The sequence below is a fragment of the Rhipicephalus sanguineus genome, chromosome 9 (assembly GCF_013339695.2).
Source record: "Rhipicephalus sanguineus isolate Rsan-2018 chromosome 9, BIME_Rsan_1.4, whole genome shotgun sequence".
In the NCBI taxonomy this organism is placed as follows: Eukaryota; Metazoa; Arthropoda; class Arachnida; order Ixodida; family Ixodidae; genus Rhipicephalus; species Rhipicephalus sanguineus.
This window is the reverse complement of record NC_051184.2, coordinates 87715935-87732152: the sequence shown is the minus strand read 5'-3', so window position 1 is coordinate 87732152 and position 16218 is coordinate 87715935. Positions and strand designations below refer to the sequence as shown.

Genomic DNA, 16218 nt, shown 5'->3' with positions numbered 1-16218 from the left:
TGTCGGACTATGCTCCTACTTCCGGCGCTTCGTCCGAAATTTCACGTCCATCATGTCGCCGTTGACTCAGCTCCTACGCGGTGACACAGACCTCTCCTCCTGGTCTCCTGAGTGCGACGTCGCGTTTGCTACGCTCCGTCGTCTGCTCACCTCTCCTCCCATCCTCCGCCATTTCGACCCAACAGCTGCCACTGAAGTGCATACAGACGCTAGTGGGGTCGGTCTTGGCGCTGTCCTCGCCCAACGTAAGCCCGGCTACTCCGAATACGTCGTCGCCTATGCGAGTCGCACGCTGACAAAAGCAGAGACCAATTACAGCGTCACTGAAAAGGAGTGCTTAGCTCTAGTATGGGCGCTTACTAAGTTCCGCCTGTATTGGTCGCCCGTTCGACCTGGTAACGGATCACCATGCCCTTTGTTGGCTTGCCACGTTGAAAGATCCGTCTGGCCGACTAGCCCGTTGGGCACTCCGAATTCAGGAGTACGATATTCGCGCCATCTATCGCAGCGGACGCAAGCACTCTGACGCGGACGCCTTGTCCCGTTCGCCTCTACCTCCAGACTCGGCCTGCGCAACGAGCTGCACACACTCGGTCACATCCCTCGAAATTCACTCCATTGTTACTGAACAACGCCGTGACCCGTGGATAGCTTCTCTTTTCGGCTATCTTTCTGGAGCATCGATCACTCCAGTATCCCGATCTCTCCGACGCCAAGCTGCCCATTTCATAATGGTGTAATAGTAGCGCAAAAAAGACGAGGACAAGAAAGTGAACACCACAAGCGCTTACTCACAACTGAAAGCTTTATTGCTTGAACAGAAAATATATCTAAACTTGACGCTCGACTAATTCCCGCGCATGCGCATCGTGGGCAAGGCAAAAGGCAAAAACCAGAACAAAAACACATCGCCTTCAACCCTCCGCCCCCCAACAGGCTACCCCCTCTCCTTGAGTAGCATCACTTCCCTCTCCGATATGGCTAAAGACGGATGACTAACGCACGTAGATGCCCTCGTGCTAATATGAAAAGCTTCAGCGAGTTCTCGTGTCGTGCGATCGCGGTGTTTGAACAAGATCTCCGTCGCGGGGAATTGCGCTTTGCACCGGCACTCAGCGCAGTGCATGGCCAAGTGCGTTAAGGGTCTCCCCTGCAAGGAAGACTGATGCTCTCTTAGACGTATGTTCAAACATCGGCCTGTCTGGCCGACGTAGACACGACCACACGACAGAGGGATGCAATAGACGACGTTGGCCCTGCACGACACAAACTTAACTTTGTGGTTAATAGAGCAACCGCGCGTCCCGACGTTGTCAAGCCTGTTGCCGACCATTGAACATAGTCTGTCTAGCCTGTTACTAGCAGAGAAAACCACCTTTAGCCCAAATCGCTGGGCTGTCTTCTTAAGCCGATGTGAGAGCGCGTGTACGTATGGCATAACAGCCATTTTATCATTTTGATCGGTGCTCTGGCCGCGTGCATCGATACCTTTTATCTGTTTGACGAGGCGCTGGCAGGTGATTTGTATTACCGATATAGGAAAGGATGCGTTCTTTAGACGATCCACCTGCTCCTGAAAGCTGCGGAGAGCGAAATGCGCACACGATCTGTTGACAGCGGATTTCAGACACGACATAGCAATGCCGTCCTTCACCAGCTTAGAGTGGAAGGAACGGTAGCTCAAGAGCGGTTTTGTAGACCGGGGTGCATACATCCAGCAGACGCGCTGTGAAGAAAAATGCAGTGATAGGTCGAGGAATTGTAAGGTGTTGTCAACTGGCACCTCACATGTGAAGTTCAATCCACCGCCCCTGCCGTTAAAAGCTCGGAGTACCACATCCGCATATAAGGTGGTTTTCTCTGCTAGTAACAGGCTAGACAGACTATGTTCAATGGTCGGCAACAGGCTTGACAACGTCGGGACGCGCGGTTGCTCTATTAACCACAAAGTTAAGTTTGTGTCGTGCAGGGCCAACGTCGTCTATTGCATCCCTCTGTCGTGTGGTCGTGTCTACGTCGGCCAGACAGGCCGATGTTTGAACATACGTCTAAGAGAGCATCAGTCTTCCTTGCATGGGAGACCCTTAACGCACTTGGCCATGCACTGCGCTGAGTGCCGGTGCGAAGCGCAATTCCCCGCGACGGAGATCTTGTTCAAACACCGCGATCGCACGACACGAGAACTCGCTGAAGCTTTTCATATTAGCACGAGGGCATCTACGTGCGTTAGTCATCCGTCTTTAGCCATATCGGAGAGGGAAGTGATGCTACTCAAGGAGAGGGGGTAGCCTGTTGGGGGGCGGAGGGTTGAAGGCGATGTGTTTTTGTTCTGGTTTTTGCCTTTTGCCTTGCCCACGATGCGCATGCGCGGGAATTAGTCGAGCGTCAAGTTTAGATATATTTTCTGTTCAAGCAATAAAGCTTTCAGTTGTGAGTAAGCGCTTGTGGTGTTCACTTTCTTGTCCTCGTCTTTTTTGCGCTACTATTACACCATTATGAATCAGTACCAACTAGCTCGCCTTTCCGTTTTGCTGCCCATTTCGCCATTCGTGATCGGCTGCTACACCGACGGAACTACGCTCCCGCAGGCCGTAAATGGCTCTTGGTGATTCCCCGCAGCTTAAGATCACAAATATGTGCTCTCTTCCACGACGATCCACAGTGTGGCCATGCCGGAGTTTTCAAAACCTATGAACGTATTCGCCATCGCTTCTACTTGCGCGGAATGTACAACTTTGTACGAAAATTTGTTCAGTGCTGCCCTGACTGTCAGCGTCGCAAATCACCGCCTTCGCGCGCGTCTGGAGCCTTGCAGCCACTTCCGCGCCCTGCCAACCCCTTCGACCGCGTCTGCATAGATCTCTACGGCCCACTTCCGATGACACCGGATGGCAATCGGTGGATCATAGTCGCTGTAGATCATTTGACACGCTACGCCGAAACTGCTGCTCTGCCAAGTGCTACAGCGCGGGACGTAGCGCCTTTCGTCCTACGCCGATTCATCCTTCGACACGGCGCACCTCGGGAACTCCTCAGTGACAGAGGTCGAGCCTTCCTCTCCGAAGTCGTCGAAGCTCTGCTTTCCGAATGCCACCTTGTTCATCGACGGACCACGGCCTACCACCCGCAGACTAACGGGCTCACCGAACGATTCTGCCGCACCCTCGGTGACATGCTCGCGATGTACGTGACATCTGATCATGGAAATGGGGACCGCGTTCTTCTATTCATAACGTTCGTATACAACACCGCGACACAGGCTACCACGGGATTCTCACCTTTCTTCCTCCTGTATGGACGCGAACCTTCGCACACCATCGACACTCTCCTACCATATCGTCAGGACGCTTCCGAATGCCCACCTATGCCCGAAGCTACCCGACAAGCGGAAGAGTGCCGTCAACTCGCGCGCACCTTTACATCGCAAGAACAACAGCGCCAAAAGGAAAGCAACGCCGACTCACTTCGAAGTCCCAGCTATTCCCCTGGATCTCTTGTATGGCTGGCTGTTCCCTACCAAACTCCTGGGCTTTCCTCAAAACTCGTACCAAAGTACGAAGGGCCTTACCGCGTTTTGGAGCAAACATCCCCGGTGAACTTTATCATTGAGCCAGTTTCCCCATCTGACGACATGCGCCGGCGTGGACGTGACCTCGTCCACGTGGCCCGTCTCAAGCCATACCACAGCCCTCTGCCTCCAGACTCCTAGGTCGCCAGGATGGCTCTTTTACAGCGAAAGCTGTTATGAGATCATTTCACCGGCCGTTTTTGGCGCCGTAGTTGTCCGCCGCCGCCGCCGCCGCCGGTGTCCGTAACCAGTATCGCTCGAAATAAAAAAAAACGAAATAAGAAAAAATTCCAGGATGGAACGAGGTTCGAACCTGGGCCCTCTGCGTGTGAGCCCAGTATTCAACCTCTGAGCCATGCCGGTGGTTGAAACTGCTTTGCAAAAAGGTCCTATACAGGCTTCGTGTCGGGAACGAACCACATTAGCATATGCAATATAGCGTGGTAGAAGAGTAAAATAAGCACCAAGCGTCGCACAACGCGAATTCTATAACCAGGCGTCACACAATGCGAATTGCGCTACGAGTAGGTTGTTGATTGCTTCCAACCCATTACAAAGGTCTCTGCCATAATTCTTCGTCGTCATCAGGCACAGCGTCAACAAAGTGCGCATAATGCCTTGCATGCGTTTAGCAGATAGCACGGCTCTCCGTAGAATGACGAAAAATGGCACAGTGCCTGCTGCCCTACTTCTCAAAAATTACAATGATTTTTAGCGTAGTGGTTTCCTCGCAAGTGCACTTGTATTGGTTGCCAAGGAAGCCCATAAGCGCATGGTCCATTTCATCGGGGTCTCAGTAAAGTTCTTCGCACCCCTCCCCCGTCTCTCTCCCACGTCAGCGTATGTTATACAGCATGACGGCAGAGGGAAATAGCCACCGGGCGTCACCCAGTGCAAATTACATAACTGGTGGGCCGTTTAAAGCTTCCAACCCATTACAAAGGGCTGAGCCGTAATTCTTCATCGTCATCAGTCGTCGCGTCAACAAAAGTGCACATAATCCCTTACAGACGTGTAGCTGGTGCCTCGCTTCTCCGCAGAATGACGAATAATGGCTTAGTAGGCGCTTCCCAACTTCACGAAAATTTGATTTATGGCGTAGTGGGTACCTTTCTAGTGTACTTGTATTGTAGCCCCAAGAGAGCTTACAACGGGCTCTTGAAACGCCGCTCTTCCAGCTTTCGCTGTGACTGTGCTGCGGTTTCAGCGCAGGCCTGGCGTTTTTTCGGCGGGGGCGAATTGTGAAGAAGAAGACGCGTCGCCGGTCAGCAGTATCGCCAACGCTCGCCTCGCGCTGCTGGTCGCTGGCATCTTTCTGGACGGTGCTCTGCCCCGACTCGCTGTGTTTGTTGAGAGCGTCACCACAGGAACGCACCGCCAATAAACCTCTTCTCAAATGTTCTACATGACATGCATATCATGAGGTTCATGTTACCACCTGTGATTTACGTTCTCAATGCAGTCACGTCACGCAATACCAAATTTGGTACATGTCAAGATAGAGAAACGGCCTCAAGCGCACCATGAGTGGGACATGTATGTCATAGCGTACATGACACGCATGTCATGATTTCATGTTACCATGTTTCATATATGTTCGCCATACAGAAATGCTTCGTAGTACCGAAGTAGAACGAAAACTCTGCCAGGAATCTTGCAGTAAGCGCCGTGCGCTCATCTGTTGCTTCCTCTCTTCTGATGGCCTAAAAATAATAAGGTTCACTCATCAGCAACATATGACACAAAAGCAAACCTGTGACACATAATGAAAGCTGGCATGCGCGCTCACGATGGTCGAACAACTCAAACTGCAGTTGTTCCGGCTGTTAAGAGAAGCCGGCTGTTAACCGAAGTGTGTCCAAGTCCCTTGCTTTAATAAACTACCGCTTTTACAATACTGCATTCTTGTGTGTCCGCAGATGTAATATTCAACGCAAGCCACGCGTTTATCACGATATTTTGCGGCTTCAGGCATAACAACAGGGGAAAGGTACTACATGCATGCTGTACTGAAGGCGCTCACTGCAATATTCCTGGCTGAGTTTTTGTCGTATAATGTGGCCCTTGTTGGCATTTAACAGCCTTTAGCTTTCACAGTGATGTATTCCTTATCTTGTTCGTCATCTGAGCGTAGTTTTCACGCGGAAGCGCCGATCGTCCGCAGTCGAAGCGGCACTCATGTAATGTGAGCGCCCGCAGCATCGAGCGGCCGCTACTGCGGGTTTATCAAGCGGCTGATCGCAAGAGAAAGCTTGCTGTACCATGCAACCTGGCTGCGCATTTGTCGTTGTGTAGATGCTGCTCTGTGATTATATCGCGTACAATTATTTTGAATAACTTACATTTGATTTTCAACACATAACGAGCGGCGCTGTCACTAGGCTGACTTGGTCACATGTGACGCACTACAACTTGTTTGCAACCAAAATAATGCAACGTTTTTTTTTGCGCAGAATGGTAGATGACGTCCTTGACATGAATCAGAGGGATTAAAGAAAATTAAACGGCCGTTTTGAGAAACCTATTTTTAATGTCGCCGTTTTTTAGTTAATCAACGTTTCAGGCCAATCCTGAAGTAAAATGGAACGCGTAAGAGAACGCAAATTATTTCAATAGAGAGCCTGAATATGGTAGTTCATATCTTTACTTAACTTACAGCAACTGCCTTCTCTACAGCAATAAATTCCTGAAATATATATATTTTGTGCGGTTTGCAATGCTTGTGATTTTTTCCCTCAAAAGTGCTTGGACAGGTAAGGGAAATAATACACTCGTAAGATTGTATTTTACTTGTGATTTGATGGGAACAAATATTGTGACCAAGAAATGCACCGTTTCTTTCGCTAGGTTTGCTGAAAGTCGAGAAATTGCAAAAGTGTTTTTCGTGGTCAAAAATTGTATATATTTTTTCAGGCTAACAAGATTTTCTGCCACAAAACTAACTTGGAAACCTCTGTTCTGGGTGTAATGCCCAGGCCTAGGTTAAATTTCCTCAAAATCGGGAATGGTGAGCGGGATTATGGGTTCTACCTTATCTAGGCACACCCTGTACGGGTCGCAATTGTGGTAGAGCGCTGGACACGGCGCCGAATGTCATTTTGCACTGCAGATTTAGACGTAGAAGGTTTGAATAGAGATTGTTGTTTCTAGCACATGGTGGCCGAAAACTGCACCTCCAGGTGTGTGAAAGTCGAACGCTTTGTGAGCCATACGATGCCAAGGAACGTATTGAGGAAATCAACAACCTTTTCAATTTTTTCTTTACTTTTCGCTCATTAATAATAATTGCGTAAGAAGCCCGGCTGTATAATACTTTAGATTACTGAAGTTGCATGCCCTGCATGGCTTTCTTGTCTGCTGGCTCCATGTAGTTTATGTAAATTGCATAACACAGTGCAGCGCCACTGATCAACAGGAAGAACAAAAGGACACATGAATATGACGCTTATTCTAAAAAAAATTAAGGCAGCTACGTACTAGAGGTGCGAAGACTGTAGAAACTGTGGAGCTGGTTGCCTTCTCCTCTCCTTTCCCTCCTCCTCACAATCACTTCCCTTTCCCACGCCCTTGCTTTAGCATAGCCTTGTAGTACACAAGGCTGTGCTATGCTCTACCTTCTCCCCACCCCCTTTCCCTGACCAACCTCACTTGCCTTTCGCAACCCCTTGTTATGTTGTACTATACAATACATGGCCATAGTATGCTTTCTTTTCTCATTTTCTATCTCTAGCAGTGTTGTACACGTTCCTCTAAAACGGGAACGGAAGCGCGTTCCTCGTTCCTTCCCAACCTTGGAACGAGTTCCCGTTACAAGTTCCCATAATCTGAAAGGAACTTGTTCCAGTTACATTCCGAAAATTGGAACGTGACGCGTTACATTAACGTTACATTTGACTTTTTTAATGAAATCACAGTGCCGGATAATCCTGAGGTGAAATGTTGTGATCAATTTAAGTTCACATCCAGCTACATATACATAACAAATTTGAAATCGCCGGAAGCCGGTTGTATGTAAATAAAAGGAATCTAAAGAAACGCTCCTAGACGAACTTTTTTGAGACCACCGGCCATACTACAGACGCGTCTAACTGCACCTTTCGTGCTCGTCTATTTCAATCGCAACACACATGGCACATTCCACGTCAGTCTTCAAATGCGCACTCAGTATACCGCGCTTCAGGTATTCAAATAGAAATTTCCGCACATACATTAATATAAATAGGTTTCTTGCACGAAACTACATCTAAAAGTACAATACGTAGGCGTTCAACGAGAGCTAATAAATATTGTAGTGTGAGTAGAAAATACTATCCAGGATACATATTCGCAACTTAGTAAAGAACCTTGTTCGCACTCAGCAAGAGCTGCATGTCGATGTTGGTATGCGAAGACGAACCTAATTTCTCGTCAGCCCTTCGCTGACAATTTTGAAGAGCCATTCCATCAAGCGCTTCAGGGCACTACCGTGTTGTACACAAATAGGAACCCAGTCAACGGAGTTCGTAGGGTTGAGGGCAGCCTCAGCGGGCGCAACAAGAATATAGCGCTGGATGTACGCGTATCGTTTATTGCATGACAGACGTTATCGGTGCTGCGGCTATCGAACTGAGCTATAACAAAAAATATAGATCGATAGCCGCGGAGGTAACTTGCATGTTCAAGGGATAGCTGCCCAGACGCAACCATTGAAGGCACGGGACAAACGCCACTGTGACACCCGCGTCCGCTGTGTTTGGGCCTCTTCCCTGCCATCCACGCAACCGGGTATCGAGAACCGCTAAAGACCACGCGACGAGAAACAATATTCGCAGGAACTTAGCCGAAGCTTCGCAGTCGCCTAGCGCGCGAACAAAAAGCCAATTAAACGTCGGAATCGTACGCTGCACACGGCAATGCGCTTACTGTAGGGGATAGAACCAAAGTGTAACTTCGCCACCGTTGCGTAGGGGCCCAAGACCATTCATGCACAGTGGGAGTCCACCGCGCGGAACTACGGTGGTTAGCATTTGCTGCTTCACCCACTCCCTTTCCGCGGCCTCTGGCGTTGTGATTGGTTCCTCTGTCCCATGCGCGTCAAACATCAGATTTACAACGATGATTGGAGCCGTGCGAAGACCCCGCGGAACCACGCGCATGCAGGCACCTCGACTACTGTAAGTCGGCACACCCGCTTTCCTCTATGCCAATAAGACCACGGGTACGCGTAGCAGAACCGCCGGATAATTAATAATTAATATCTGGGGTTTAACGTCCCAAAACCACGATATGATTATGAGAGACGCCGTAGTGGAGGGCTCCGGAAATTTCGACCACCTGGGGTTCTTTAACGTGCACCTAAACCTAAGTACACGGGCCTCAAACATCTTCCCCTCCATCGAAAATGCAGCCGCCGCGGGCGGGATTCGATCCCGCGACCTTCGGGTCAGCAGTCGAGCGCCATAACCACTAGACCACCGTGGCGGGGCTAGCAGAACCGCCGGAATACGCAGCCGCGCACGCACGCACGCACGCACGCACGCACACACACACACACACACACACACACACACACACACACACACACACACACACACACACACACACACACACACACACACACACACACACACACACACACACACACACACACACACACACACAAAGCTACATTTGAGTAGGCCGATCAAAAATATCACCGAGGTAAAAAAATAGCGCGCCCTTCACAGGTGGCGGCCTTACAGTGGGGTTCGATTATTCTCGAATGTCAAGTAAAAGTTCTCCAATGTGTGTCTACGCTCCAGCACGACCCCTTATTGCTGTCAGACTGGCTCGGATAAACAGCAAAAACATCAGCTGTGCCTTCCGCAGCTGGCCGGTCTCGGCATCGCGCGCTTCCCTGAATCAGGCTGCACCATAGTCAAGTGACAGGCAAGCGGTAGATTCTCGCGCCTCACACGGTCGCCCAGCCGCCCAGTTCGGCATGACGTTCTGCGTGCGTGCGCCTGTTCAATGTCGAGGAACGTTTACAAAAGGAACGCCGTTCCCTCTGCCGTTCCTACGAAAACGTAACAAGTTACCGTTACAGTTCCACCGAACCTCAATGGAACGGTGGCGTTCCTCCGTTCCTCCAAAAAGGAACTAGTTCCTGGAACGTCGTTCCTTGGAACGCCGTTCCGTACAACCCTGATCTCTAGTTCTCTCTGCCTCTTTCTCTAGCTTTATTTCTATCTCTTTCTTTCTGTTTTCTTTCCATCTTTCTCTCCCTTTCTCTCCATCTTTCTCTGGTGCTCCTCTCCTTCGTCCACCCCAAACCGAGCCCAGTTTTCACTTCACGCTCGCCTCCTTCCGCCTCCCGGCCTCTTGCCTCAGCACTCCTCGTTTTTTTTACTAGGCTTTGCTCTCTCCCACGCCAGGCTCCAACCTCCTTCCCTATTGCTCTCCATTACTGTACTTCACTCCGCCCTCTCCCTCCGACGTCTTCGCTTTCCCTCGCACCTGCTGCACTCGATAGTGGGGCTTGCCCGACTCCTGTGGCGCATACCCGCCCGAGTACTTCTAGGCGACCGACACACGAACCGAGCTTAAGCTTAAATAAACAGTGCCGCTGTTAATAATGGATTCTTTGTTTTCCCGAGCCCTTTCTCTCTGGTTTTTTGTTGCCAGACTGCTGCGTTACCCTGTCATAATATAAGAGGTGTTTCACGTAAGAGAACCAGGGAGTTCACAAAAGTGGTTAGCGGCAACTGGATGGTACCAATGACATATGGTTTGCCGTCATGTGGCACTCGTTAGGATATTTTTATATTGCGCTTAATCGCTTATTTAACTAAGATCAATTATGCAAGATTTTCAGTATTCTCTGTAAGGCCAAGCGCGTCTCGTTGCAATGCAGAGAGCATTCTAAAACGACGAATCCAGTTATTGGTGACAACGTACATGCGGCGTGGTGATTTTTTTATTTTGCAGTGCTTAAAGAAAGCGGGCGAAATATAAAATAAAACCACGTGACTGCGCTCACGCTCTACCGTACTGCAGCGCACCCAACCGTGCTTCGAGCGAAATAACCATGCGCGCACACCGTCAGCCTATCGCTTATCAGGGACAAAGGCGCTTCGTTACCTTGTGCCACTGTCAAAAATTCTGATACACTGAGAAGCGGATGCCTAGGGCCGCGGCCGCTCATTCCGGCGTGGTCCGCTCACACGGCCGTCTCGAGGCATAAGAGGACGCCGGAGCCCCGTAGATCGCACCACTAGAGTATATTCTAGTTCACTATACGGCAGTGGCGCAGGCAAAGTAGCGCATCCGCAGTGGGTCCGAAGTAGACATCTGCGCCGCCGCGCTGTGCCACCGCTGAAGTTCCAAGAGTGATGATGGCGCCACCGCCGCCGCGCAATAATTGCGGCGCACCACCGTTTCTCCTTTCTTTTAATATGAACGGAAAACTAAGCATAGATTACATCACTTCACCGGAAGTTGTAGTATCTTTGCTTCCTCCAGAAGGCTGACGAGTATTGCATGGCATCAACGCTGCGGCGTCCTCCAGCATTAAATGGCGACATCGAAACTCTCTGGCATAGTATATTGTTGTATTATTGGACCTACTACACTATGCAATGGTAATTAAATTAGATAAATATATGGCTTTGTTTGCCCAGAAGAGCTTGTTTGCCCAGTTTATTCGTTTCATTTTTACTCGCGTAAATCAATGAAAAAATATGCCAGTAAAGGCAATAAGCCAGGCGCCGGATTATTTGATTCTTCCAACGGACGAACTCTTAACAGCGTTTTTTGCATAGCTTTTTTTCTGAGTTCACGGAACTACTTTCTCTCCCTCCAACTGTCCCATCCACACCCCCTCCCCCATTGCGCCATGCCGACGCGGGCCCACTGAACCCCACGCCGTTCACGTGCCGCCGCCGGAAGTCGGAACACCGGAGCGCCGCCACCAGCGATTTCTAACTGGCGCACAGGTCTAGTCCGAAGCTCCCGGCAGCGCTTTCTCCTCCTCCGCTTTCTTCCTCGGGCTCTCTTCGCTGTCCTCTTCTTTCTATACTCTTGGTTTCTTCACTCGCTACTCTTTTCCGCTTTCCTGTTAATATTTCTGGCGTTAGCTTCCTCCTTCTGCCTCTCTCTTCGCTAGCTATGTCGGTTAATCTGCACTGAAAGGGAGTGAAAGCCTTTCTGGAGAAGAGTGAAAGTGACGGCTCGCGCTAATATTCTGTACTTGCGACAGTTTTTTTTTCTTGCTCGGTCTAATGGTCGAAACCCCCTGCCTTCATCGCCAAGGACGACTTTCAAAAGACTTCTATTTCTTACTTTTATTCTTCTGCCCACATTTTCCCTGGGCATTTTCACTCCCCATCCCATTCTCGGCAGACTAGTAAGTAAGCGGTTATATGCTGGCTAATTATTCTGCTTTTGAATAGACTGCCTCTATCTCCTCTGCTTCCTTCTAGTTGAATAGAGTAAAGATGATCAATGTTTGTTTTGCGACCACATTTTTCTCCTGCTACGACGTAGGTCACTGCCCCTGGGTTTCAAGAAGCGAGAGAGCATTTTAGCGTTTCCGAGGAAAAGGTGACCATTCTGAACGTGACGCTCAAGGCGCTGCACAAGGAATCCACCAATGATATCGTCCAGGACACTGTGGGCTGAAAAACACTGTTCGGCAATAAACATGAGACTGTTCACGACATGGAAATTTTGTAGCCTTGGCTCTTATTCACGTGGTATGACTCAACGCAACATGAGACAGTTTTAGAAGAACACTAGCGCCCGATTCTCCCAACCGGTTGAACGACAAAATGATTCTTCTGAATGAGCGTTTCACGCTTGCGGTCAGAGCTATATATAGGCGATGCGCAAAGCGCCGACCACGCCATCTGCCGCCATGGCTCGGAAGCGCTCGCGGGACCCGGCGAACAGTGTTTCAGCGAGCGTCTACGCGAGTGCACGGATGTTTGTGTTTTTCAACGTGATTTAACGACTCTCTCGGGCTTCAGCGATGTTGAGAAGCAACTGCTGCGTTGTCGGCTGCTCAAACACGTACAAAAACTCGCCAGGAACGCACTTCTACACGTTTCCGGTGCTATTTCATGAGCGAGAGCGACGGCGACGGTGGATTGCGGCTGTCCGACGCAAAAGGTAAGCAATCGCGCTTTGTTTAGGCAGTGTTAGAACGATTACCATGTTTTTATTTCTCCATTTATGTCGCTACGCCTTCAGGGAACGCTACTACGTTTACATTTGGTCGCCTCGCCTGCATTGTAGACGCTACAATGCACATGAGGTTGTTATCACTGATAAGACGCGATGCCTAGGCTCTCTTGAAAAACGAATGGCGCGAAGCGCTATGCCAGAGAATGTGGGGCAGGTGGCGGCTACTTTACAAAAGCGCCGTGGAATCACACGTGTGCTGCACGAAATGGGCTGCATTCTACCTAATGATGGCACTGGAATGCGATCACCAGTGCAGGATGTTCGCTGTGCGCTCGCCTCAACTGTATGCATATTGGCTGTAAAACGTGGCACCTGTTCGCACTGAAGGCTTTTGACAGGACATTCAACCGATTCAACCTCCCTTTGAATGCCTCGTAACATGTCTTCATGCTAATAAAAAACACCCTTGATGTATCCCACTAACACTCATTCGCTTTACACAGGCTGTGTTACGAGTGGGGCCATAGGCGTGCTCACGGGGCGTGGGGGCTTTCCTATTTGCCTAAGAGGGGGGGGGGCGCAAAATCTGCCCCTTCTGTCCCATCTGTCTGTCTGGCGTGGCTAAGACGCCACTCCTCCTGAAGGCGCACGCCAGAAGAAGCCTCATCCATCAGAGAAACCGACATTTTGTGCCAGAACTGTTTCAACCGCTTCAAACAGATCGCCGTAGAGTCTCTGGATGCATCTCATTCTGACGAAAATTTTGTTCCCGAACAAATTGCTGTCGAAGAGCTACACGTATTCGTGAAGACAACAAAATATATTTTTTTCAGCGAAATTACAGGGGGTCGACGGACATGCACCGACGTTCTTCTCTGAAGACACCCAGCAAATACGTAGCCAAGCTGCTATGACAAGCTAGGTGACCACCAGCTCCGCAGTGACTTAGTCCCGCGCCACTAGCGCAAGCTGCCGAGATATTTTTTCGCAAGTTTATTGTGCTGGTTTCAAAGTTTTACCAACGCTGACCATTCGTGTGGCCGCACCCGTGAAATCCATGCGCCGGCGCGACAGCGCTCCCTCAAAATCTACTATATAAACACATGGCACGTAAACGAAGCTACTGTGCCGAGAAAAAACGTTGGTTCATGCGTCAACGCATGCAGGCATTAGTGATCGGGACGTTGTAAAGAAAGCGGTGTACTTACGATGAGCTCCACTTCGTAAGGAAGCTTGTTGACGCTTGTCTGTGGCAAACACTTGGCGCGTGTATAGTGACAGTGTCGTCCCACACAGCTGTTACATCGGACACATGTCCGCTATTATAAAGCGCGGCTCCTTTGCGCACACTATCGCCGCAAAAGTAATTGTCAGGGACGCGCACAAGCGGCAAATCGCACGCGCGCACTTCCGTCATGCTTGCAATGAAAGGAGGCGTTCGCTACGCGTCTCGCGTGCGGTTCCAACGGCCGCCGCTACGCGGCTTTCAGTGGCGCCCCTATAGGCGCTGCGCATCGCGAATAGCCTTTGGAAATTTTCAGATTTTTCACCCTCTCACTCCCCTCTCGCCTGCAATCGCCGCCCACTCTTTGCGATGTAGCCTCTCTGATGAAGCCAACCGCCGCATTAGAGACGGCGTCGGACATTTGATGGCGGCCGACAGCGCCACACTTGCGCCACCTCTCGTGCGTCGCACATTTGCTGCGAAGACAGCCACATTTACAAGCGTATCTGTTGCACGCTATGCGTTCTTTTGTGAATTAATGATTTAATCTAAACGCGCCAGGTTTCCGAATCGTTTAACTTCCAGTGAAACGGCGCTAGCGAAAGCAAGGGACCAGACGAACAGGAACGATACGTGCACAGGGCACACTAACCACTGAAAGTTTAATGCATAGTTGCGCAGAATAAGTACTGGCCGTACACGAATAAACAAAAGATAAGACAATTGAGCTATCACAGAGATTAACATGGTCACTCCTACTATGCGTGCTGAACGGGTCCTGTATGAATCTGACATCTTTCTCTGAAAGCATAACAGAAGGCACGATGACACAGGATTCACCCAGATTTTTCCCTACAGGGTTTCAACCTCCCTTGTTTAGCTGTCAGTTTACTCCCGCCCTTTCCACATGCTATCTTCATGTTATTCGAAACACAATGTATGTGTGAACTGCGGAGACATTATTTGTACATTCTTGTGTACGTGTCGTTCCTCTTCGTCTGGTCCCTTGTTTTCGCTGGTGCTGTTCTACTGCAATTATGAACCAAGTGGCCCAAAATACGTCATGACGTTCTACTTCCGTATAGAAATCTAATCAAAATAACACCAAACGACCACCGGTAGCATTCCCATCATTTGGTGAAGTTTAGACTCGCCGGTCGGTCAGTGGTCTCTATCTACGACACATGTGGCGTTTTCTCTCAAAAAGAGCCAAATTGCAGCAACCGAAACTGGGCTAAATTCCACGGGAGCGTAAAGCGCGCCTAAGTATCTTTAACTTCTACAGCAGTTGGAATGAAAATTGGGCGATCCATGATAGTAACGTGAACTCAAAAAGGCAGTTTCTAATAAAAACTGAGCCAAATCCTGCATCTGTTGCAATCAAACTGAGAAACATTTATTAAACCAGCGCTGCGTCAACAAACGTGGCCAAAACAACCAACATGATCTCATCTAATCTGCTTCCAGTGTGTCGGAACGGAACAAAAACCAAAAACAAGAAGCGAAAAAAAAAGAAACGATATTTCTGACCGGAACAATCACGTAACCGAAACGTCATCTATTATTTTGTTCCAGAGTGAAACCGAAATTTTTTAAATCGTTTTTCGGTTCAAGAGAAACCTTGATAATCCGGAACAACTTAGGTCATGCAACGTGAGCAATTATGCATATCTCGGGGTACAGTATTAGCGCGTACCTCAGGCAGGAATTCCAAAGCAAAAATATGTTCAAATTGTGCGAAAAACGAAAACAGTGGCAACCAGAGATGTTTGTATTAACGCAAGTGGACTTTTGCGCGCCTGTCACGCAGGCCAGCGTAGAGAGGGCATTCTCAGCTCTTAAGTTTGTTATAGCGAAAGCTGTTATGAGATCACAACAGCCGACTTTAACGCCATAGTTGTCCGCCGCTGCCGCCACCGCCGGTCTCCGTAGCTGCTATCGCGTGAAATAAGAAAAAAATGAATCGAGAAACAAATTTCTGGGATCGGATGATATTTTAACGCGCCCTCTGCGTGGCAGTCGACTATTCTACCACAGAGCCACGCTGGTGCTCGTAACGCCTTCGCAAGAATACTCTATACAGGCGTCATGTCGGGCAAGGAATCGTGTTAACATATGTAATACAGCATGGCAAAGGAGTAAAATAACAACCTGGCGTCAGAAAATGCAAATTTCGCAAAAGGTCGGTCGTTGAATGCTTCCAACCTATTACAAAGGGCGCAGCCACAATTCTTCATCGTCATCAGCCACAGCATAAACTGCCCATAACGCCTTACAGATGTGT

The 16218-nt window shown here is 49.4% G+C and overlaps 1 protein-coding gene across 1 annotated transcript in view; it reads left to right on the top strand.

Moving 5' to 3' along the window:
• Positions 1-12205, top strand: part of LOC119405712 (carboxypeptidase M) — a 73556-nt gene extending 61351 nt beyond the window's left edge. The window contains exon 10 of the mRNA XM_037672551.2: positions 12071-12205. Coding sequence (XP_037528479.2) covers positions 12071-12205 — 135 coding nt within the window. The remainder of the gene's footprint in view (positions 1-12070) is intronic.
• The last annotated feature ends 4013 nt before the right edge of the window (positions 12206-16218 follow it).